Source organism: Cherax quadricarinatus, chromosome 24 (assembly GCF_038502225.1).
Source record: "Cherax quadricarinatus isolate ZL_2023a chromosome 24, ASM3850222v1, whole genome shotgun sequence".
Lineage (NCBI taxonomy): Eukaryota > Metazoa > Arthropoda > Malacostraca > Decapoda > Parastacidae > Cherax > Cherax quadricarinatus.
The window spans coordinates 5,952,741-5,978,831 of NC_091315.1; the positions used below are offsets into that span (position 1 = coordinate 5,952,741).

The 26,091-nt window shown below is 46.6% G+C and overlaps 2 protein-coding genes across 2 annotated transcripts in view; both read left to right on the forward strand.

The window, feature by feature from the left end:
- The window catches only part of LOC138853156 (zinc finger protein 84-like), a 218,064-nt gene that overhangs the window by 61,358 nt on the left and 130,615 nt on the right, over nt 1-26,091 (forward strand). The window lies entirely within an intron of this gene.
- The window catches only part of LOC138853155 (uncharacterized), a 64,558-nt gene continuing 50,049 nt past the window's right edge, over nt 11,583-26,091 (forward strand). The window contains exon 1 of the mRNA XM_070088156.1: nt 11,583-11,756. Coding sequence (XP_069944257.1) covers nt 11,595-11,756 — 162 coding nt within the window. The 5' untranslated portion in view covers nt 11,583-11,594. The remainder of the gene's footprint in view (nt 11,757-26,091) is intronic.

Here is a 26,091-nt window from a genome sequence, read left to right on the forward strand (position 1 = left end):
GGAAAGTCCTAGGACCCATAAAATTGTGCAAAATTAATTTTTTCTATCTAACTTAAAGGCTAACAGTCAAAACAAACACAGCCTATACGTTTTTTTATGCTGCTTAATTCACTGTCACAATCCCATTGAAATCTGATAAAAAAAAGTTAGTGATTTTGCTCGCCCCTCCCTGAAGCCCCTTGATTTGTATTCCCTGGTACGCAGATGAGAAACAAATATGATAATAAACACTTGGAAAATTCTAGTGGGATTAGTCCAAAACCTGCACACCAAAATCACTCCCTATGAAAGCAAAAGATTTGTGGGCAAAACGTTGTCAATCAAGGATCACATTATACTGCATATGTGTTTATAGATCCATTGTGTCGGTATTTTATACCACTTATTTCCGGCGCCAGGTGTACATTAAGAGACAACACAATAAGTGTCAGAGGCCCAAGACTATTTAACTATCTCCCAACGTACATAACGGGGATTACCAATAGACCCCAAACTGTCTTCAAAAAGGAGCTGGATAGGCACCTAAGGCAGTACCTGACCAGCCGAGCTGTAGCTCGTACGACTATTCACGTGCAGCTAGCAGTAACAGCCTAGTTGATCACACTCTGATACACAATGAGTCCTGGTCACATACCGGACTGTGGAGGTGATTAGCCCCGAAAACCCCTCAGGTATTCAGATGATAATGATAGTGACACTGTACACAGGCGATAATGGTGGTAACACTGTCCACAGATAATATTGGTGGTGACGCTGTACATAGATGATAATGGTGGTAACACTGTACACAGATGATAATGGTGGTGACACTGTACACAGGTGATAATGGTAGTGACAGCATACACAGGTGATTAAGTAAGCAAGCAAGTAAGTTTATTCAGGTATACACAAATACAGTTACATAGAATTATCATACATAGCAGCATATGTGTAGAGAACCTGGGATAACCCAAAAAAGTCAGACACAGTGACTTATTTCCTTTGGGGTCCTTTTACCTTATTATTATAATATAAAGGTTATAATATTTTCTTATTATTCTATAATGAAGATAACATCTTATTATCATACTAAAAAGACTATCTACTACACGAGGGTCATTAAGACTATCTACAATACGAGGGTCATTACTAGGAATAAGGTAAAATTTACACGTATGTTAGCTAAAAAATAGAAAATCATTCCACTCCCTTTCTGTACCTACATTCATCAGACACCTTTTGGCACTCTTCTTGAACTGGTTCATGCTATGACTGGCTTTGACATGTGCGGGCAGTCTGTTCCATTCCTTTATTGCTGTACAATAAAAGGTGTTTGAAGCCTGGCCAATGACTGTGGGTACTACAAAGTTGTGCTCTCTCCCCCTAGTACTATGATTGCTGCGGTTCCCAACCTTGACAAAACTGACAGCAAGATATTCTGGACACTGCTTGTGAGCAATTTTATAAACATGATTTAGCTTCAGTTACTTTACTCTGTCTTCAACATTCAGCATATCCAACTGCTGTAATTCATTCTGGCCTACATGCTCTCTTGGTCCCAGCCCCAGGATGAATCTTACGATTTTGTTCTGGGTGATTTGCAGTCTATCTTTCAGTTTTTTTTTTTCTTTTTTTTTTTGTCAAGGCAGAGTACCATGAAGAGCAAGCGTAATCCATATGGCATTGTATAAGGGCTAGACATAGGGTCCTGCGAGCCTCAGTAGGTAGACACTGTGCTTGTCTATACAGGAACTTCAGTCTGGCATTCGCTCTCTTTACTACACTGTTCCCTATCAATTCTCCTGACATGCATGGGTCAAAGGGGATTCCCAGATATTTTACTGATGAAACCAAAATGATGGGCTCCCCATTACAGTGGACATTAAAATTATTTACCCTTCTCAGTTTATGTTTCGTGCTAAAGAGAATGGCTTCAGTTTTCCCGAGGTGTAATGATAGTTTGTTGTCTACTAACCATTTGCTGCAGGACTCCAGTTCCAGTGTTAAAACATTAGCTATATCTTGTGGGTCTTTACCTGACACTAACAGAGCACTGTCATCTGCATACAGTAGAAGTTTGCACTTGACACTGATAGGCATGTCATTGACATAGCATAAGAATAATAAGGGACCCAGAATACTACCTTGGGGAACTCCACATGCTATCGGCAGGGGTTCTGATTCCGTTTTGCTGATTTTGACAATTTGTCTCCTGTTGCTAAGGTAGGACTTAAACCAGTCTACAGAACCTATACCGATAACTTGAAGTTTCTTACATAATACATTGTGGTTGACAGTATCGGAGGTGTTTTGCAGGTCTAAGGTTACCATACCTATGAGGTTCCCTACTGACATTTCAGTTCTCAGGTAATCCATCAGATTAATTAGGGAAGTGTCGGTTGAGTAAGATCTTCTAAAGCCTGATTGATAGCTATAGAGAATGTTGTTGTCATTAAGGTACTTAACTACTTGAGAGTACACCGCCCTCTCTAGAATTTTGAATATTATACCGAGTATACTAACAGGCATAAAGTTGCTTAAATCAAACCTACTATTTTTCTTGAAGATAGGAGTAACTCTGGCCTCCTTGAACCCATCCGGTACTGTATTAGTGGTGATTGATAGATTTATTATGCGAGCAATAGGGATTGACAGTTCAGAAGCACCATCTTTTAGGAACTTAGACGGGATGTTATCCGGGCCAGTGCTCTTAGTTGGGTTTAACCTGCTTAGTTCTTTTTGAATAAAGTCATAAGATACACTTACTAGTTGACAACTGCTTGGGGTTACCCCTTTATTGGTATAGTATGTTTGAATTACTAGTAAATTTTCTTCTTCAAAACCCTCTTCACTGCTCACTTTTTCCTTAACTTAACACACCCCTTTCAATTAACCCTTTATTACACACTCCCCTTCCCGTCTCACTTCACAGTCCGGTTTCACCTATTAACTTCTAATTCCTTTCCATTCTGGTAGACCAGAAACGTTTAATCAATGGTTTTATCCTTCCAAATCCTCTCAATTCCATTTATCGGGGGTTGTGTGGTGTTGTTGACTGCCTGACTTGTCTGCTGACTCAGCCATTTTTAAAACACTGAGGGAAGTAAACGCCACCTACAACCTGACTTTCCTTGAGTTTATAGAAATATTTGGCGTTTTCTGCTATGATTCTCTCACTGTACACTGGCCAGCTGAATATAAGTCAGCTACTGAAACATTAACCTTGACTGTTTAACTATTCACTTCTTTCCCACGACTGTCACTGAGAGATAACAGTCCTATATCCTTGGAGTTTTGTATTTGTGGAAAATATTGTATATATTTTCAGAAATACAGTAGTTATATGTAAATAGATGGCCATGCCGTATTTAATAATATTTATGTCATAGAAAACGGAAAGCCTGTGTCTGCCCAGAAGAGAGTCGCCATTTTGTTTGAATTGAATAACAGACGTTGTGAATAATGGGAAGAATTTTTCGAGCTCTAGAGATTAAAACTGGGCTGACACCTCTCAAATACGAGGCGAAATTGTTGGATGTGCAGTCCTGCATAACTTGAGATATCAGGCGACTGGACAAGACAGCTCCAGGAACTTCAGATAAGTCTGTTATGTTATAACTCTGGCCAGTTGTTGTTTTCATGTATAGACAGAGGTTTTCTGAGTATGATACACCTTGATTTCCAGTCAAATTGGTGAGTGTTATGATTAAGATATATTCTCCTTCTGTTATATAAATGTGTATTTATATATAATCATTTTTTAATTTAATATACAGTCCACAAATTTATATATTTACCAGCATTCCTGGTGATGTATATTTCATTTATGATTAATAGGTCCAGAGCAACTTGTGGATATGACAGTGGTAGGTATCGAAGGGGGACATTTTTTGCGACCTAGGTGTCCCAAATTCCTACTTGTCTAACTGATAAATAATAATTATCTTTGTTCATTTACTGTTATGTATATAATGATACATTCAGCTAAATGCAATTTTCCACATTTAATTTGCCCGTTGGTCCTTCTTGAACCGGAGGTAATTAGTGAAGTCATTAATTAGTTAATTACTTAATAATTATATGTGAAATGACAGAAGGAGGTGGATGTTAAGTTCACAAATTTACTTAATGTGTAGTGGATTATAATTATTACAATATTAATTTGGATAAGTCAAGTGTGGCTAAAGATTATATTAATGTGTATAATTGTATGTGTAATTGATAAGCCAAGTGTAGCTAATTGTATTAAAGTGTATAATATTAATTTTGCAAAGAAAAAGTGGCTAGGATTTATATTAATGTATTTGTATAATATTAATTTGATAAGACAATTCTGGCCAATATTTATATCAGTGTATGTGTAATTGATAAGCCAAGTGTAACTAATTATATTAATGTGTATAATAATAATTTGCTATGCCAAATTCTGGCAAGGATTTATATTAATTTGTATAATAATTTTGATAAGCCAAGTCTGGCTAAAGGTTTGTTTGTATTAATGTACATTTTAAATTTATATTATAATTTTTTTGCATGTGATTGATAAGCTCAAGCAGTTGGGATTTATTCAAAGGTAAGTTGAATCAGTGTTGTAAGTAGTAATCAGTGTTATTAATTAAGTTGAATTTAATACATTGCATCATGGCTGAAAATGAGGAAATTAATATAGAAGACAAACATATGGAATATAGAGTAAAGAAAGCATCAATACAGGCTAGAAAAGTTCATGTAACCAAGGCATATAATAAGTGCTTGTAATTAATGTATCAAAAAACTGTGAATACTGATGATTTAAAATTGTATTTAGATGCTTTAGGGAATAGATATGATTCATACAAATTATATTACAACAAATATGAAGGAGATTTATTAGTAAACTGTGTAGATGAGACTGAAGTAGATCTTATGATTAATCAGTATTGTGAATTAGAGGAAAAGATTCTTTCTTGTAAAAGTCAGGCCTTGAATAAATTAAAATGTGTAAACCAGGCAGTTAATCAGTCTGCTCCAACGAATAAGATGTCTTTGCCAAAACTCCCAGAATAATGTTTACCTGTGTTTAATCCTGGAGAAAACTGAGAGGAATTTTGGTCAATTTTTAAAGCAGCTGTGCATGACAGGAGTGACCTAGCCTGTGTAACTAAATTATTTTACCTCAAAGGACAGGTAAGAGGAGATGCTCACATACTCATACAAGCCTTTCCCAATGTAGATGACTCTTACAAGGAAGCAGTTGACTTGTTGAAAGTCACTTATGGAAATATAGAACAAAGTAGGTTGGATCTAGTGAATATCATTTTTAAGTTAAAATCTCCAGATCACACTTACAAAGGCTTACAACAGTTTAGAGTTAAACTGGAGAGCACTCTCAAAATTTTAAGAAATAAATATAATCTGAAGGAATCAGACTGGTTATTGAGTGCCAAAGTACAGAATAAATTCAGCTGTAAAACACTTGAATGTGTCTCGAACAAGTATCACAAGAGTTATTTTGGTCGGGAGGAAATAAGATTAGGTCTACAAGAATTAATTGTTCAGTTGCAGACCAGCCAACTAACTCATTTTAAAGATGCAACACATAATAACTCTAAGGTATCTGTCAAGTTTCACAAAGGGAAAAATTATCCCAATGGTAATAATCAAATTTCATTTCCTAAAAAGAGTTGCATAGATGCATATCAATTAGCAGGAATCAGAAATAATGATTCTCCACAAGGTAAGAAGAATACGTACCCTCCCAAGAGTAGCCCAGTTAATAAGAAACCAGTCAGAGAAAAGAGAGATTGTCTCTTCTGCAAGGGTACTCATTTTTCTAAGAATTGCAATGCATACAATTCATAAAATGATAAAGTTGAAAGATTGGAGGAACTTGACAGATGTATCAGGTGTTTGGGTAATCACAATGTAAAGGATTGTTATGCCAAATTAAACTTCTGTTATCAATGTCACAAAGGAAGACACCATATAGTCATGTGTAAAGGTCTATATGATAATGTTGATAATAATGATAATGTTGACAATCCTGACACAACAGTAGCTAATGTAAAAATTTCTGCTAACATTAATAATGATGGTTTTGCTGAAGTAGCCTTACCTGTGTTACAGGTAAAAATTGATGATAAAAGACATACATCAAAAAATGTAACTGCATTACTAGACCAGGGATCCCAACGTACTTTCATTAAACGTAAATGTCTTAATGGTATGAAAGTACAGATGGGAAATCTCACAACTTTAAAATTATCTGGTTTTCTCTCAGATAAAAGAGTTCAATTGTATGACACTGTTTATGTAACTGTCAGGTTGGGCAATGAGAAAAAACGTGTTAATGCAGTAATTGTAGATAGACTTACAGAGAAAATACCTACAGTAGGGCTTAGTAAAGCTTCAGGAAGACTTTCACATAATGTAAATTTAGCACCTTCTTGGGTAAGTGATGATTCTGTAGGCCCAATAAATATTTTGATAGGTAGTGACTATTATGCTTCCATTGTAAAGGGTATGGTAAAGAAATGTGGTGTCACCCTTTTGAAGACTGCTGGAGGCCATGTAATGTATGGTAGGATTCCTCGTAACAATAATTCATGAATAGAGGAAACTACAAATACCATAACTGTGTGTCTTACTCATGAAGTCGTGCCCCAGTATAATTCTTCCATAGAGGATGGTGTTGAGCCAGTGCATAAATTGTGGGAATTAGACAGCATTGGAATAAATGTAAATGAAGAAATTCCAGACGATTCTTTTACTCAGGAGCAATACCTGAGAGATGTAAAATTTCAATCTGGACAATACTGGGTACGACTTCCGTGGAGATTGAACCATCCAGAATTGCCCACTAATTACAGAATGGCATATGGACAGTTAAAGGCTCAGCTCCGCGAACTGAGTAAGACACCAGACTTGTTAACTGCCTATAATGATATAATTGCTGAGCAGTTAATTAATAAATTCATAGAAGAGGTACCTCCTGAGCAAGCCAAAATTTATGGTCACTATTTGCCACATCACTGAGTGAAGAAGGATTCTAAGACTACTTCTCTGAGAATTGTGTTTAATTGTAGTGCCAGGAGTAACAAAAATCTACCTAGTTTAAATGACTGATGACAGGTCCGTCGTTGACGGAAAAATTAGGAGATATCTTATTAAATTTCAGGATGAAGAATTATGCCTTTACAGCTGACATAAGTAAATCTTTCCTAAGAGTGGGTTTACAAGAGGCTGACCGGGATTGTACCCGCTTCTTATGGCCTGAGAATCCTATTGACCCACTTAGCACTTTGAAAACCTTTCGCTTTAGGAGTGAATTATTTGGTGCTACATCCAGTCCATTCCTACTTCAAGCGAAGATAAATGCACACCTTAAATGTATGGGAAGTCCACTGAGTAAAGTAATGAGCAAAGAATTTTGTTGGCAATTTCCTGGGTGTGACATCAACTGAAGAGGAACTGTTAATGACTTATGGAGAGGCTAATTAAATAATGCAAAGTGCAAATATGCCTCTGAGAGAATGGAACAGTAATTCGTCCAAATTGAAGGAAAAATGAGTAAAGATTACCCTGGAGATGAAGTGCCAAAATGTAGTAATGTATTGGGATTAACTTGGGATACTGAGAGAGATTTGTTAATGTTAAAACCTAAAAATTACAGTATGCCCAATAAATTAATTAAGAGAGTTTTGCTTGCTGAAGTTTCCAAATGTTTTGATCCACTAGGTTTAGTGTCACCCCTTACTATAAGTGGGAAATTATTAATACAGGAAGCATGGAAACTTAAATGTGCTTGGGATTAAACTCTATCTGAGGAATTCATTAACAGGTGGGATGAATTAATTGGTGATTATGAAAAAATTCCAATGTTGGAGTTCCCACGCCAGGTGGCCAATCCAAATGGGAAAAATGTTCTCCACATTTTTTGTGATGCTTCAAAACTGGCATATGGAGCAGTTGCTTACGTTCAATGTAATAGTGTTATTTCTCTTGTTATGTCTAAGGCTAAAGTGTCTCCAATTAAATCACGTACCTTGCCTCAGTTGGAATTAACAGCCATTTATGTAGGTGTCAAATTAGCTAATTATGTAAGAAATAAGTTGCAGTAGATAAATATTAGTGACACTGTAATTTGGTCTGGTAATGACGTATCCTTACAATGGATTCAAAATGGAAACAGTAAAATTGTGTATGTACAAAATAGAGTCACTGAAATTAATCAGATGCAAGAGAAGTATAATAGTTTGGGTCAGCATATGTTAACATTTAATCATATACCTGGTGAGGAGAATCCAGCTGATTTCTTGTCTCGAGGTTTACCTTATGCTAAATTTGTAAATGCTGTATCATGGTTTAAAGGACCGAGCTGGTTGGTAAATAAAGCTAATTGGCCTGTACAAAAGGCATATATTGCTCCTGTTGAAATTACTGTGACCACCGCTCCAATAGTTTGTCCTTCCTTAGCCATTGATATAAATAGGTATTCTTCTTTACCCAAATTAATCAATGTAACTAAGTTGGTGTTTAAATTTCTAAACAAGATGAATATTTCATTTAAGTTTTCACATCCTCTTGAATATTGGATAAAGAGGGTACAGGAGGAAATCTATGGAAATGAAATTAAATTGATGATGGAAAGAAAAATTGTGAAAGGTTCCATAATAGAGAAATTGGGGCTGTATTTAGAGAACAATGTAATTAGGAGCAGAGGTAGGTTACAAAATGCTGAATTGGGTGATTATGCTAAACACCCTATCTTACTGCCCAAAACTCATCATCTAACTCAACATCTGATTGTTCTAAATGCCAATAAAAATGTAATGCATGGTGGGGTACAAGATACCTTAAATTGTATTAGGGAAGCTTTCTTGATTTCACAAGGATGGCAAAGTGTAAAAAGGGTGATTAAATCATGTGTAATATGTCGCCGTGTGGATGCCAGATCCTATATGTACCCAGGTCCTTCAATTTTGCCAAAGGAGCGTGTACAATTAGTGAAACCATTTGATGTAACAGGTGTAGACTATAATGGTTCAATAATTTTAACAGGTACATCAAATGGTGTTCCACTGAAAGTGTATGTTTGTTTGTTCACCTGTACTGCTACTAGGTCAGTTCATTTAGAAGTGGCACAGGACTTGTCTGCAGAACAGTTTATACAGCTGTTTCGAAAATTTGCAGCTAGGATATCCTGTCTGAGGTTGATGATTTCGGATAATGCCACAAATTTTGATAGAATTAAATAATAGTAACGATGTTCAATCTCTGTTAACCCAGCGAGGGTGTACCTGGAAATTTATTACTCCTAGAGCCCCTTGGCAGGGGGGGCTGTACGAAAGACTGATAGGCACAGTGAAGAGGTGTCTCCGTAAAGTACTACACTGGAAGAGAATTAATTTGGAAGAATTTCGTGCAGTGTTAGTGGAGGCAGAAAATCGTATAAATAATAGGCCTCTCTCATACATGAGTGATACACCTGATGCAGATGTATTACACCTTCTCAACTAATATGTGGAAGGAAATTGGAAGCTGCCCCTGTCTATAGAGATAATCCGGAAGAAAGTGATGAAGATTACAATGATGTGGAAGTGTTGTGTGATAAATTTAAAATGTTAAATAAAGTAATTGATCATTGGTCTAATGTGTGGCGTAAGGAATATCTTCTTACACTACGTGAACACTTTTATGGTGCGACAGAGGCAGTAAATCGACAGAACATTCAATCAAGTGACATTGTGTTGATTGATACTGAACAACATCGAACATTGTGGCCTCTAGGCAAAGTATTGACATTGTACCAGATGCACAAGGTGTTGTCAGGAATGTCAAAGTGTTGTGTCGTGGCCAGGAAAGTTTATGCACAATTAATAAATTGATTCCCTTGGAATTAGGTGTTCAATCAAAAGTAAATGAAAATCTGAGGGAAAGTGACACGAGTGATATGGAAGATAACGCTGACCAAGTGATGCCGGAAGATGAAATCATAACTTGACTTAAGAAATCGTAATGACACGATTGCAAATAAACCATACCCCCCGGCCGGGATTGAACCCGCGGTCATAGAGTCTCAAAACTCCAGCCCGTCGAGTTAGCCACTAGACCATAGTAAGACCTACTAGGAGAACAGCCACTCAAGCCAGAACTTGCTGGAATCGTCTCATAAAGGAAGGAGTAATTTGAGTTGCTTAGCAACGAACTCCGTCCGGCCGCAGTGTGGAAAATATTGTATATATTTTCCAGAAATACAGTAGTTATATGTAAATAGATGGCCATGCCGTATTTAATAATATTTATGTCATAGAAAACGGAAAGCCTGCGTCTGTGCAGAAGAGAGTCGCCATTTTGTTTGAATTGAATAACAGACGTTGTGAATATTGGGAAGAATTTTTCGTGCTCTAGACGTTAAAACTGGGCTGACACCTCTCAAATAGGAGGCGAAATTGTTGGATGTGCAGTCCTGCATAACTTGAGATATCAGGCGACTGGACAAGACAGCTCCAGGAACCTCAGATTTGTCTGTTATGTTATAATTCTGGCCAGTTGTTATTTTCATGTATAGACAGAGGTTTTCTGAGTATGATACACCTTGATTTCCAGTCAAATCGGTGAGTGTTATGATTAAGATATATTCTCATTCTGTTATATAAATGTGTATTTATATATAATAATTTTTAAATTTAATATACAGTCCTCAAATTTATATATTTACCAGCATTCCTGGTGATGTATATTTCATTTATGATTAATAGGTCCAGAGCAACTTGTGGATATGACAGTGGTAGGTATCGAAGGGGGACATTTTTTGCGACCTAGGTGTCCCAAATTCCTACTTGTCTAACTGATAAATAATAATTATCTTTGTTCATTTACTGTTATGTATATAATGATACATTCAGCTAAATGCAATTTTCCACAGTATTGTTGATTTGACAATGTCTCCTGTGTTTCCCTCTTGTTAGCACTGGTAACGAGAGGGAAATACAAGTGATATGATGGTGATACAGATATGATGCTACTGTCAGTACAGATGAACGTCAGTAAAGATGAGAATTTCACTTCGCTAGTTGTACGTCTGGCAGTAGCTGGTGTTTGGATGCTGGTCAGCCATATTTAAATGCTCAATTCTTTCCCTCGTTTGGCACTGAGGAGAAAAAAGTCCTACAGACCTGCCATTTCCTTGGAGTTTTGTTGATCAGGTTTTCTGCCATGTTGTCTTCTCGTTGAACACTGGTGCAGTTGATATGGAGGTCAGCTATTTCATTATATTGGAAAACGTTTCATGTCTGGTTCACGTCTGGCAGCAGGTCTGGTACTTGAAAGCAGTACTTGCAATTTGGCCATCACTGGAGTTCGGATAGGCCCAGGGGACAGCAAGATATAAGAGCAGCCTTGTTGCTGCGGCTGCAGCAACAGCTGATTATGGTGGTGACAGTGTACACCGGTGATAATGGTAGTGACACTGTACATAGGTGATAATGGTAGTGACACTGTACACAGGTGATAATGATAGTGACAGTGTACACAGGTGATAATGGTAGCGCCACTGTAAACAGGTGATAATGGTACTGACAGTGTACACAGGTGATAATGGTGGTAACTGTCCACAGGTTGATCATCTTCGTGGGATGAGTGATAGCGTCAAGAGGCTAGTGGAGGCTGGCCTGGTGTTGGGTGTCCAGCAAGACCAAGATGACGACCGCTACTCCAGGATAACTTTCCAAGATGGTCAACTGTATCTTCACGTTCTCCAGCACCAGCCACCACCCACCCACGCCCACACTATCCAGGTACTTTATTACACTACCACTCTCACTGTAGATCGGCCCAGGAGACTACAAAGATATGGGAGCAGCCGGTGATGCTGTCACCATTGCCATGGGTTTAGCACATGGGTTTAATTGCCTTCACTTCTTGCAATTGCAGTTTTAAAAAGATTTCTTATGTGGTTGGCCTTGGATGTTGTAATGATCCATGGGCTGCAATAAATATATTGTGTTTAGTGGCCAAAAAATAACTTTTACATTCTCACATAATGAACCAAATGTAGTTGGATGACCTGGAATATTATTCAAATATCATTAATCATTTAAATGCAATATTGTTGTCCTTACAATATTTTTCAACACCTGGGATAAAATAACTTTAAAACGAGTCACAGAAAATAAACAAAGAACTGGAAGTGGCCAATGGTTGTAGCATCTCAGTGAGTCAAGATTTAAACACTCATAAACAACCATTAGTTTTATTCTAAAATTATCGTAAGAATTACCTCCCAATAAAAGAGTTAGATGATTCTTAGAAGCTTTAAACACAGGTTGAGATGTTTTGTTCTTATAAATAAAAGTCCTGGAAGTCATCCATTTCCTGAACAAGTCTCTCTTGTCAAAGAAAAAGTTCCTTGATCATTCCATCCACTTTATTCAGTAATTGTCTTCATAACATCAAGATGTTCAGCTGTCACATCATTTGTGCTGGCTGCCTCACTGTTGCCTCACTGCTGTATCACTGCCTCACTGCTGCCTCACTGTTGCCTCACTGCTGCCTCACTGCTGTATCACTGACTCACTGCTGCCTCACTGTTGCCTCACTGCTGCCTCACTGTTGTATCACTGACTCACTGCTGCCTCACTGTTGCCTCACTGCTGCGTCACTCCTGCCTCACTGCTGCCTCACTGTTGCCTCACTGCTGCCTCACTGTTGCCTCACTGTTGCCTCACTGCTGCCTCACTGTTGCCTCACTATTGCCTCACTCCTGCCTCGCTGTTGTCTCACTGCTGCCTCACTGTTGCCTCACTGTTGCCTCACTGCTGTATCACTGCCTCACTGCTGTATCACTGACTCACTGCTGCCTCACTGTTGCCTCACTGCTGCCTCACTGTTGTATCACTGACTCACTGCTGCCTCACTGTTGCCTCACTGCTGCGTCACTGCTGCCTCACTGCTGCCTCACTGTTGCCTCACTGCTGCCTCACTGTTGCCTCACTGCTGCCTCACTGTTGCCTCACTATTGCCTCACTCCTGCCTCACTGTTGTCTCACTGCTGCCTCACTGCTGCCTCACTGCTGCCTCACTGCTGCCTCACTGTTGCCTCACTGCTGCCTCACTGTTGCCTCACTCCCTCACTGCTGCTTCACTATTGCCTAACTGCTGCCTCACTGTTGCCTCACTGCTGCCTCACTGTTGCCTCACTGCTGCCTCACTGTTGTCTCACTGTTGCCTCACTGTTGCCTCACTGCTGCATCACTGTTGCCTCACTGCTGCCTCACTGTTGCCTCACTGTTGCCTAACTGCAGCCTCGCTGCTGCCTCACTGTTGCCTCACTGTTGCGTCACTGTTGCCTCACTGTTGCCTCGCTGCTGCCTCACTTCTGCCTCACTGTTGCCTCACTGCTGCCTCACTGTTGCCTCACTGTTGCCTTACTACTGCCTCACTGTTGCCTCACTGCTGCCTCACTGTTGCCTTAAAGTTGCCTCACTGTTGCCTCACTGCTGCCTCACTGTTGCCTCACTGCTGCCTCACTGTTGCCTCACTGTTGCCTCACTGCTGCCTCACTGTTGCCTCACTGCTGCCTCATTGTTGCCTTACTGTTGCCTCACTGTTGCCACACTGCTGCCTCACTGTTGCCTCACTGCTGCCTCACTGTTGCCTCACTGCTGCCTCACTGTTGCCTCACTGCTGCCTCACTGTTGCCTCACTGTTGCCTCACTGCTGCCTTACTGCTGCCTCACTGTTGCCTAACTGTTGCCTCACTGTTGCCACACTGCTGCCTCACTGTTGCCTGACTGCTGCCTCACTGTTGCCTCACTGCTGCCTCACTGTTGCCTCACTGCTGCCTCACTGTTGCCTCACTGTTGCCTCACTGCTGCTTCACTGCTGCTTCACTGTTGCCTCACTGTTGCCTCACTGCTGCCTCACTGTTGCCTCACTGCTCCTTCGCTACTGCTTCACTTTTGCCTCACTGCTGCCTCACTGTTGCCACACTGCTGCCTCACTGTTGTCTCACTGTTGCCTCACTGTTGCCACACTGCTGCCTCACTGCTGCCTTACTGTTGCCACACTCCTGCCTCACTGTTGCCTTACTCTTGCCTCGTTGATGCCTCACTCCTGCCTCACTGATGCCTCACTGTTGCCTCACTGTTGTCTCACTGCTGCCTCACTGTTGCCTCACTATTGCCTCACTCCTGCCTCACTGTTGTCTCACTGCTGCCTCACTGCTGCCTCACTGCTGCCTCACTGCTGCCTCACTGTTGCCTCACTGCTGTCTCACTACTGCATCACTGTTGATTCACTGCTGCCTCAGTGCAGTCTAACTGCTACCTCACTGCTGCCTCACTGTTGCCTCACTGCTGCCTCACTGTTGCGTCACTGTTGTCTCACTGTTGTATCACTACCTCACTGGTGCCTCGCTGTTGTATCACTGCCTCACTGCTGCCTCACTGCTGCCTCACTGTTGCGTCACTGTTGCCTCCTGCCTCACTGCTGCCTCCTGCCTCATTGCTGCCTCACTGTTGTACCACTGCTGCCTCACTGTTGCCTCACTGTTGCCTCACTGTTGCCTCACTGTTGTATCTCTACCTCACTGCTGCCTCGCTGTTGTATCACTGCCTCACTGCTGCCTCACTGCTGCCTCACTGTTGCCTCACTCTTGCCTCCTGCCTCACTGCTGACTCACTGCTGCCTCCTGCCTCATTGCTGCCTCACTGTTGTACCACTGCTGCCTCACTGCTGCCTCACTGTTGCCTCACTGTTGCCTCACTGTTGCCTCACTGTTGCCTCACTGTTGCCTCACTGTTGTATCTCTACCTCACTGCTGCCTCGCTGTTGTATCACTGCCTCACTGCTGCCTCACTGCTGCCTCACTGTTGCCTCACTGTTGCCTCCTGCCTCACTGCTGCCTCACTGCTGCCTCCTGCCTCCAGCCTCACTGCTGCCTCACTGTTGCCTCACTGTTGTGTAACTACCTCACTGCTGCCTCACTGTTGTATCACTGCCTCACTGTTGTACCACTGCTACCTCACTGCTGCCTCACTCTTGCCTCACTGTTGTCTCACTGCTGCCTCACTGTTGTCTCACTGCTGCCTCACTGCTGCCTCTCTGCTGCCTAACTGATGCCTCACTGCTACCTCACTGTTTCCTCACTGTTGCCTTACTGCTGCCTCACTGCTGCCTCGCTGTTGCCTCACTGCTGTCTCACTACCTCACTGTTGCCTCACTGTTGCCTCACTGCTGCCTCACTGTTGCCTCACTACTGCCTCACTGTTGCCTCACTGTTGCCTCACTGTTCCCTCACTGATGTATCACTGCCTCACTGCTGCCTCACTGTTGTATCACTGCCTCACTGCTGCCTCACTGTTGTATCACTGCCTCACTGCTGCCTCACTGCTACCTCACTGTTGCCTAACTGGTGTCTCACTGCTGCCTCACTGCTGTCTCACTGGTGCCTCACTGTTGCCTTACTGTTGCCTCACTGCTGCCAAACTCCTGCCTCACTATTGTCTCACTGCTGCCTCACTGCTGCCTCACTGTTGCCTAACTGCTACCGCACTGTTGCCTCATTGTTGCCTTACTGCTGCCTCACTATTGTCTCACTGTTGCCACATTGCTGCCTCACTGCTGCCTAACTTGTGCCTCACTGCTGCCTCACTGTTGCCTCACTGCTACCTCAATGCTGCCTCACTGTTGCCTCACTGCTACCTCACTGCTATTTCACTGCTACCTCACTTCTGCCTCACTGTTGGCTCACTGCTGCCTCACTGTTGCCTCACTTCTGACTTACTGTTGCCTCACAGTTGCCTCTCTGTTGCCTCACTGTTTCCTCACTGTTGTATCACTACCTCACTGCTGGCTCGCTGTTGTATCACTGCCTCACTGCTGCCTCACTGCTGCCTCACTGTTGCCTCACTGTTGGCTCACTTCTGCTTCACTGCTGCCTAAATGTTGCCTCACTGTTGCCTCACTGGTGCCGCACTGCTGCCTCACTGCTGCCTCACTGCTGCTTCGCTACTGCTTCACTTTTGCCTCACTGCTGCCTCATTGTTGCCTCACTGTTGTTTCACTACCTCACTGCTGGCTCGCTGTTGTATCACTGCCTCACTGCTGCCTCAATGTTGCCTCACTGTTGGCTCACTTCTGTTTCACTGCTGCCTCACTGTTGCCTCACTGCTGCCTCACTTTTGCCTCACTGCTGCCTAACTGTTGCCTCACTGTTGCATCACTGTTGCCACACTGCTGCCTCACTGCTGCCTCACTGCTGCTTCGCTACTGCTTCACTTTTGCCTCACTGCTGCCTCACTGTTGCCTCACTGTTGTTTCACTACCTCACTGCTGGCTCGCTGTTGTATCACTGCCTCACTGCTGCCTCACTGCTGCCTCACTGCTGCCTCACTGTTGGCTCACTTCTGCTTCACTGCTGCCTCACTGTTGCCTCATTGCTACCTCACTTTTTCCTCAGTGTTGCCTCACTCTTGCCTCCCTGCTGCCTCACTGATGTCTCACTGCTGCCTCACTGCTGCCTCGCTGCTGCCTAACTGGTGCCTCACTGCTGCCTCACTGCTGCCTCACTGTTGCCTAACTGCTGCCTCGCTGCTGTCTCACTGCTACCTCACTGCTGCCTCACTGTTGCCTCACTGCTGCCTCACTGTTGCCTCACTTTTGCCTCACTGTTGCCTCACTGTTGCCTCACTGTTGTTTCACTACCTCCCTGCCGCCTCACTGTTGTATCACTGCCTCACTGTTATGTCACTGCCTCACTGCTGCCTCACTGCTGCCTAACTGTTGCCAAACTGCTGCCTCACTGCTGCCTCACTGTTGCCACACTGTTGCCACACTGCTGCCTCACTGTTGCCTCACTGCTGCTTCACTGCTGCCTCACTGCTGCCTCACTGTTGCCACACTGCTGCCTCACTGCTGCCTCACTGTTGCCTCACTGTTGCCTCACTGTTGCTTCACTGTTGCCTCACTGTTCCTTCACTGTTGCCACACTGCTGCCTCTCTGCTGCCTCACTGTTGCCTCACTGCTGCCACACTCCTTCCTCACTGTTGTTTCACTGCTGCCTCACTGCTGCCTCACTGCAGCCTCACTGCTGCCTCACTGTTGCCTTACTGTTGCCTCACTGCTGCCACACTCCTTCCTCACTGTTGTCTCAAAGCTGCCTCACTGGTGCCTCACTGCTGCCTCACTGTTGCTTCACTGCTGCCTCACTGCTGCCTCACTGTTCCCTCACTGTTGTATCACTATTTCACTGCTGCCTCACTGTTGTATCACTACCTCACTGCTGCCTCACCGTTGTATCACTGCCTCACTGCTGCCTCACTGCTGCCTCACTGTTGCCTCACTGCTGCCTCACTGTTGTATCACTACCTCACTTCTGCCTCATTGCTACCTCACTGTTGCCTCATTGCTGCCTCACTGCTGCCTCACTCTTGCCTCACTGTTGCCTCACTGCTACCTCATTGCTGCCTCACTGTTGTCTCACTGCTGCCTCATTGCTGCCTCACTGCTGCCTAATTAGCGCCTCACTTCTGCCTCACTGTTGCCTCACTGCTGCCTCACTACTGCCTCACTGCTGCCTCACTACTGCCTCACTGTTGCCTCACTGCTGCCTCACTGTTGCCTCACTGCTGCCTCACTGTTGTATCACTACCTCACTTCTGCCTCATTGCTACCTCACTGTTGCCTCATTGCTGCCTCACTGCTGCCTCACTCTTGCCTCACTGTTGCCTCACTGCTACCTCATTGCTGCCTCACTGTTGTCTCACTGCTGCCTCATTGCTGCCTCACTGCTGCCTAATTAGCGCCTCACTTCTGCCTCACTGTTGCCTCACTGCTGCCTCACTACTGCCTCACTGTTGCCTCACTGTTGGCTCACTGTTGCCTCACTGTTGCCTCATTGCTTCCTCACTGCTGCCTCACTCTTGCCTCACTGTTGCCTCACTGCTACCTCATTGCTGCCTCACTGTTGTCTCACTGCTGCCTCATTGCTGCCTCACTGCTGCCTAATTAGCGCCTCACTTCTGCCTCACTGTTGCCTCACTGCTGCCTCACTACTGCCTCACTGTTGCCTCACTGTTGCCTCACTGTTGTCTCACTGCTGCCTCATTGCTGCCTCACTGCTGCCTAATTAGCGCCTCACTTCTGCCTCACTGTTGCCTCACTGCTGCCTCACTGATGCCTCACTGTTGCGTTACTGTTGCCTCACTGCTGCCACACACCTGCCTCACTGTTGTCTCACTGATGCCTCACTGCTGCCTCACTGCTGCGTCACTGTTGTCTCACTGCTGCCTCACTGCAGCCTCACTGCTGCCTAACTGGTGCCTCATTGCTGCCTCATTGCTGCCTCACTGTTGCCTCACTGTTGCCTCACTGCTGTCTCACTTTTGCCTTACTGCTGTCTCACTGCTGTCTCACAGCTGCCTCACTGCTGCCTCAGTGCGGCCTAACTGTTGCCTCACTGTTGCCTCACTGCTGCCTCACTGTTGCCTTACTGTTGCCTCACTGTTGTATCACTTCCTCACTGCTGCCTCACTGTTGTATCACTGCCTCACTGTTGCCTCGCTGTTGTATCACTGCCTCACTGCTGCCTCACTGCTGCCTCACTGCTGCCTCACTGCTACCTCACTGTTGCCTCACTGCTGCGTCACTGCTGCCTCACTGTTGCATCACTACCTCACTGCTGCCTCACTTCTGCCTCATTGCTGCCTCACTGCTGCCTCACTTTTGCCTCGCTGCTGCCTCACAGCTGCCTCACTGTTGCCTCACTGTTGCCTCACTGTTGTATCACTACCTCCCTGCTGCCTAACTGTTGCCTCACTGCTGCCTCACTGCTGCCTCACTGTTGCCTCACTGTTGCCTCACTGTTGTATCACTACCTCCCTGATGCCTCACTGTTGCCTCACTGTTGTATCGCTGCCTCCCTGTTGCCTCACTGTTGTATCACTGCCTAACTGCTGCCTCACTGCTGCCTCACTGTTGCCTCACTGCTTCCTCACTGCTGCCTCGCTGTTGTATCCCTACCTCACTGCTGCCTCACTGTTGCCTCAATGCTTCCTCACTGCTGCCTCGCTGTTGTATCCCTACCTCACTGCTGCCTCACTGCAGCCTCACTCTTGCCTGACTGTTGCCTCACTGCTACCTCACTGCTACCTCACTGCTGCCTCACTGCTGCCTCACTGCTGCTTCACTGCTGCCTCACTGTTGCCTCACTGCTGCCTCACTGCTGCCTCACTGCTGCCTCAATGTTGCCTCACTGCTGTGTCACTGTTGCCTCACTGCTGCCTCACTCCTGCCTCACTGCTGCCTAACTGTTGCCTCACTGTTGCCTCACTGCTGCCTCACTGCTGCCTCACTGCTGCTTCACTGCTGCCTCACTCCTGCCTAACTGGTGCCTCACTGTTGCCTCACTTCTGCCTCACAGCTGCCTCACTGCTCCCTCACTGCTGCCTCACTGTTCCCTCACTGATGCCTCACTGTTCCGTCACTGATGCCTCACTGCTTCCTCACTGTTCCTTCACTGATGCCTCACTGCTGCCTCACTGTTCCCTCACTGATGCCTCACTGCTGCCTCACTGTTCCCTCACTGATGCCTCACTGCTGCCTCACTGTTCCCTCACTGTTGTATCAGTGCTGCCTCACTGTTCCCTCACTGATGCCTCTCTGATGCCTCACTGATGCCTCACTGATGCCTCACTGATGCCTCACTGATGCTTCACTGTTCCCTCACTGATGCTTCACTGATGCCTCAATGATGCCTCACTGCTGCCTCACTGTTGCCTCACTATTGCCTCACTCCTGCCTCACTGTTGCCTCACTATTGACTCACTGTTGCCTCACTGTTGCCTCACTCCTGTCTCACTCCTGCCTCACTCCAGCCTCACTACTGCCTCACTCCTGCCTCATTGTTGACTCACTAATGCCTTTCTGCTGCCTCACTGTTCCCTCACTTCTGCCTTACTGCTGCCTCACTGTTCCCTCACTGATGTCTCACTGATGCCTCACTGCTGCATAACTCCTGCCTCACTGTTGCCTCACTATTGCCTCACTCTTGCCTCACTCTTGCCTAACTATTGCCTCACTGTTGCCTCACTTTTGCCTCACTCCTGCCTCACTCCTGCCCCATTGTTGACTCACTAATGCCTTATTACTGCCTCACTGTTCCTTCACTGATGCCTCACTGCTGCCTCTCGTCTTTCTCACTGTTGCCTCACTGCTACCTCACTTATGCCTCACTGCTGCCTCACTGTTCCCTCACTGATGCTTCACTGCTGCCTCACTACTGCCTCACCGCTGCCTCACTGTTCCCTCACTGATGCCTCACTGCTGCATCACTGTTTCCTCACTGATGCCTCACTTCTGCCTCACTGTTCCCTCACTGATGCCTCTCTGATGCCTCACGTTAAGAGACCATACAATAAGTGTCAGGGGCCCGAGACTGTTCAACTGCCTCCCAGCACACATAAGGGGGATTACCAACAGACCCCAGGCAGTCTTCAAGCTGGCACTGGACAAGCACCTAAAGTCAGTTCCGGATCAGCCGGGCTGTGGCTCGTACGTTGGTTTGCGTGCAGCCAGCAGCAACAGCCTGGTTGATCAGGCTCTGATCCACCAGGAGGCCTGGTCTCAGACCGGGCCGCGGGGGCGTTGACCCCCGGAACTCTCTCCAGGTAACTCCAGATGCCTCACTGATGCCACACAGATGCCTCACTGATGTCTCACTTCTGCCTTAAAGTTCCCTCACTGATGCCTCAGTGATGCCTCAGTGATGCCTCACTGATGCCTCACTGATGCCTCGCTGATGCCTCACTGATGCCTCACTGATGCCTCACTGATGCCTCACTGATGCCTCGCTGATACCTCACTGATGCCTCACTGATGCCTCGCTGATGCCTCACTGATGCCTCACTTATGCCTCACTGATGCCTCACTGATGCCTCGCTGATGCCTCACTGATGCCTCACTGATGCCTCACTGATGCCTCACTGATGCCTCACTGATGCATCACTGATGCCTCACTGATGCCTCACTGATGCCTCACTGCTGCCTCACTGTTGCCTCACTGTTGTGTAACTACCTCACTGCTGCCTCACTGTTGTATCACTGCCTCACTGTTGTACCACTGCTACCTCACTGCTGCCTCACTCTTGCCTCACTGTTGTCTCACTGCTGCCTCACTGTTGTCTCACTGCTGCCTCACTGCTGCCTCTCTGCTGCCTAACTGATGCCTCACTGCTACCTCACTGTTTCCTCACTGTTGCCTTACTGCTGCCTCACTGCTGCCTCGCTGTTGCCTCACTGCTGTCTCACTACCTCACTGTTGCCTCACTGTTGCCTCACTGCTGCCTCACTGTTGCCTCACTACTGCCTCACTGTTGCCTCACTGTTGCCTCACTGTTCCCTCACTGATGTATCACTGCCTCACTGCTGCCTCACTGTTGTATCACTGCCTCACTGCTGCCTCACTGTTGTATCACTGCCTCACTGCTGCCTCACTGCTACCTCACTGTTGCCTAACTGGTGTCTCACTGCTGCCTCACTGCTGTCTCACTGGTGCCTCACTGTTGCCTTACTGTTGCCTCACTGCTGCCAAACTCCTGCCTCACTATTGTCTCATTGCTGCCTCACTGCTGCCTCACTGTTGCCTAAGTGCTACCGCACTGTTGCCTCATTGTCGCCTTACTGCTGTCTCACTGTTGTCTCACTGTTGCCACATTGCTGCCTCACTGCTGCCTAACTTGTGCCTCACTACTGCCTCACTGTTGCCTCACTGCTACCTCAATGCTGCCTCACTGTTGCCTCACTGCTACCTCACTGCTATTTCACTGCTACCTCACTTCTACCTCACTGTTGGCTCACTGCTGCCTCACTGTTGCCTCACTTCTGACTTACTGTTGCCTCACAGTTGCCTCTCTGTTGTCTCACTGTTTCCTCACTGTTGTATCACTACCTCACTGCTGGCTCGCTGTTGTATCACTGCCTCACTGCTGCCTCACTGCTGCCTCACTGTTGCCTCACTGTTGGCTCACTTCTGCTTCACTGCTGCCTAAATGTTGCCTCACTGTTGCCTCACTGGTGCCGCACTGCTGCCTCACTGCTGCCTCACTGCTGCTTCGCTACTGCTTCACTTTTGCCTCACTGCTGCCTCATTGTTGCCTCACTGTTGTTTCACTACCTCACTGCTGGCTCGCTGTTGTATCACTGCCTCACTGCTGCCTCAATGTTGCCTCACTGTTGGCTCACTTCTGTTTCACTGCTGCCTCACTGTTGCCTCACTGCTGCCTCACTTTTGCCTCACTGCTGCCTAACTGTTGCCTCACTGTTGCATCACTGTTGCCACACTGCTGCCTCACTGCTGCCTCACTGCTGCTTCGCTACTGCTTCACTTTTGCCTCACTGCTGCCTCACTGTTGCCTCACTGTTGTTTCACTACCTCACTGCTGGCTCGCTGTTGTATCACTGCCTCACTGCTGCCTCACTGCTGCCTCACTGCTGCCTCACTGTTGGCTCACTTCTGCTTCACTGCTGCCTCACTGTTGCCTCATTGCTACCTCACTTTTTCCTCAGTGTTGCCTCACTCTTGCCTCCCTGCTGCCTCACTGATGTCTCACTGCTGCCTCACTGCTGCCTCACTGTTGCCTCACTGCTGCCTCACTGTTGCCTCACTTTTGCCTCACTGTTGCCTCACTGTTGCCTCACTGTTGTTTCACTACCTCCCTGCCGCCTCACTGTTGTATCACTGCCTCACTGTTATGTCACTGCCTCACTGCTGCCTCACTGCTGCCTCACTGTTGCCAAACTGCTGCCTCACTGCTGCCTCACTGTTGCCACACTGTTGCCACACTGCTGCCTCACTGTTGCCTCACTGCTGCTTCACTGCTGCCTCACTGCTGCCTCACTGTTGCCACACTGCTGCCTCACTGCTGCCTCACTGTTGCCTCACTGTTGCCTCACTGTTGCTTCACTGTTGCCTCACTGTTCCTTCACTGTTGCCACACTGCTGCCTCTCTGCTGCCTCACTGTTGCCTCACTGTTGCCTCACTCCTGCCTCACAGTTGCTTCACTCTTGCCTCATTGATGCCTCACTCCTGCCTCGCTGATGCCTCACTGTTGACTTACTGTTGCCTCACTGCTGCCACACTCCTTCCTCACCGTTGTTTCACTGCTGCCTCACTGCTGCCTCACTGCAGCCTCACTGCTGCCTCACTGTTGCCTTACTGTTGCCTCACTGCTGCCACACTCCTTCCTCACTGTTGTCTCAAAGCTGCCTCACTGGTGCCTCACTGCTGCCTCACTGTTGCTTCACTGCTGCCTCACTGCTGCCTCACTGTTCCCTCACTGTTGTATCACTATTTCACTGCTGCCTCACTGTTGTATCACTACCTCACTGCTGCCTCACCGTTGTATCACTGCCTCACTGCTGCCTCACTGTTGCCTCACTGCTGCCTCACTGTTGTATCACTACCTCACTTCTGCCTCATTGCTACCTCACTGTTGCCTCATTGCTGCCTCACTGCTGCCTCACTCTTGCCTCACTGTTGCCTCACTGCTACCTCATTGCTGTTTCACTGTTGTCTCACTGCTGCCTCATTGCTGCCTCACTGTTGCCTAATTAGCGCCTCACTTCTGCCTCACTGTTGCCTCACTGCTGCCTCACTTCTGCCTCACTGCTGCCTCACTACTGCCTCACTGTTGCCTCAGTGCTGCCTCACTGTTGCCTCACTGCTGCCTCACTGTTGTATCACTACCTCACTTCTGCCTCATTGCTACCTCACTGTTGCCTCATTGCTGCCTCACTGCTGCCTCACTCTTGCCTCACTGTTGCCTCACTGCTACCTCATTGCTGCCTCACTGTTGTCTCACTGCTGCCTCATTGCTGCCTCACTGCTGCCTAATTAGCGCCTCACTTCTGCCTCACTGTTGCCTCACTGCTGCCTCACTACTGCCTCACTGTTGCCTCACTGTTGGCTCACTGTTGCCTCACTGTTGCCTCATTGCTGCCTCACTGCTGCCTCACTCTTGCCTCACTGTTGCCTCACTGCTACCTCATTGCTGCCTCACTGTTGTCTCACTGCTGCCTCATTGCTGCATCACTGCTGCCTAATTAGCGCCTCACTTCTGCCTCACTGTTGCCTCACTGCTGCCTCACTACTGCCTCACTGTTGCCTCACTGTTGCCTCACTGTTGTCTCACTGCTGCCTCATTGCTGCCTCACTGCTGCCTAATTAGCGCCTCACTTCTGCCTCACTGTTGCCTCACTGCTGCCTCACTGATGCCTCACTGTTGCGTTACTGTTGCCTCACTGCTGCCACACACCTGCCTCACTGTTGTCTCACTGATGCCTCACTGCTGCCTCACTGCTGCGTCACTGTTGTCTCACTGCTGCCTCACTGCAGCCTCACTGCTGCCTAACTGGTGCCTCATTGCTGCCTCATTGCTGCCTCACTGTTGCCTCACTGTTGCCTCACTGCTGTCTCACTTTTGCCTTACTGCTGTCTCACTGCTGTCTCACAGCTGCCTCACTGCTGCCTCAGTGCGGCCTAACTGTTGCCTCACTGTTGCCTCACTGCTGCCTCACTGTTGCCTTACTGTTGCCTCACTGTTGTATCACTTCCTCACTGCTGCCTCACTGTTGTATCACTGCCTCACTGTTGCCTCGCTGTTGTATCACTGCCTCACTGCTGCCTCACTGCTGCCTCACTGCTGCCTCACTGCTACCTCACTGTTGCCTCACTGCTGCGTCACTGCTGCCTCACTGTTGCATCACTACCTCACTGCTGCCTCACTTCTGCCTCATTGCTGCCTCACTGCTGCCTCACTTTTGCCTCGCTGCTGCCTCACATCTGCCTCACTGTTGCCTCACTGTTGCCTCACTGTTGTATCACTACCTCCCTGCTGCCTAACTGTTGCCTCACTGCTGCCTCACTGCTGCCTCACTGTTGCCTCACTGTTGCCTCACTGTTGTATCACTACCTCCCTGATGCCTCACTGTTGCCTCACTGTTGTATCGCTGCCTCCCTGTTGCCTCACTGTTGTATCACTGCCTAACTGCTGCCTCACTGCTGCCTCACTGTTGCCTCACTGCTTCCTCACTGCTGCCTCGCTGTTGTATCCCTACCTCACTGCTGCCTCACTGTTGCCTCAATGCTTCCTCACTGCTGCCTCGCTGTTGTATCCCTACCTCACTGCTGCCTCACTGCAGCCTCACTCTTGCCTGACTGTTGCCTCACTGCTACCTCACTGCTACCTCACTGCTGCCTCACTGCTGCCTCACTGCTGCTTCACTGCTGCCTCACTGTTGCCTCACTGCTGCCTCACTGCTGCCTCACTGCTGCCTCAATGTTGCCTCACTGCTGTGTCACTGTTGCCTCACTGCTGCCTCACTCCTGCCTCACTGCTGCCTAACTGTTGCCTCACTGTTGCCTCACTGCTGCCTCACTGCTGCCTCACTGCTGCTTCACTGCTGCCTCACTCCTGCCTAACTGCTGCCTCACTCATGCCTCACTGCAGCCTCACTGTTGCCTCACTTCTGCCTCACAGCTGCCTCACTGCTCCCTCACTGCTGCCTCACTGTTCCCTCACTGATGCCTCACTGTTCCGTCACTGATGCCTCACTGCTTCCTCACTGTTCCTTCACTGATGCCTCACTGCTGCCTCACTGTTCCCTCACTGATGCCTCACTGCTGCCTCACTGTTCCCTCACTGATGCCTCACTGCTGCCTCACTGTTCCCTCACTGTTGTATCAGTGCTGCCTCACTGTTCCCTCACTGATGCCTCACTGATGCCTCACTGATGCCTCACTGATGCCTCACTGATGCCTCACTGATGCTTCACTGTTCCCTCACTGATGCTTCACTGATGCCTCAATGATGCCTCACTGCTGCCTCACTGTTGCCTCACTATTGCCTCACTCCTGCCTCACTGTTGCCTCACTATTGACTCACTGTTGCCTCACTGTTGCCTCACTCCTGTCTCACTCCTGCCTCACTCCAGCCTCACTACTGCCTCACTCCTGCCTCATTGTTGACTCACTAATGCCTTTCTGCTGCCTCACTGTTCCCTCACTTCTGCCTTACTGCTGCCTCACTGTTCCCTCACTGATGTCTCACTGATGCCTCACTGCTGCATAACT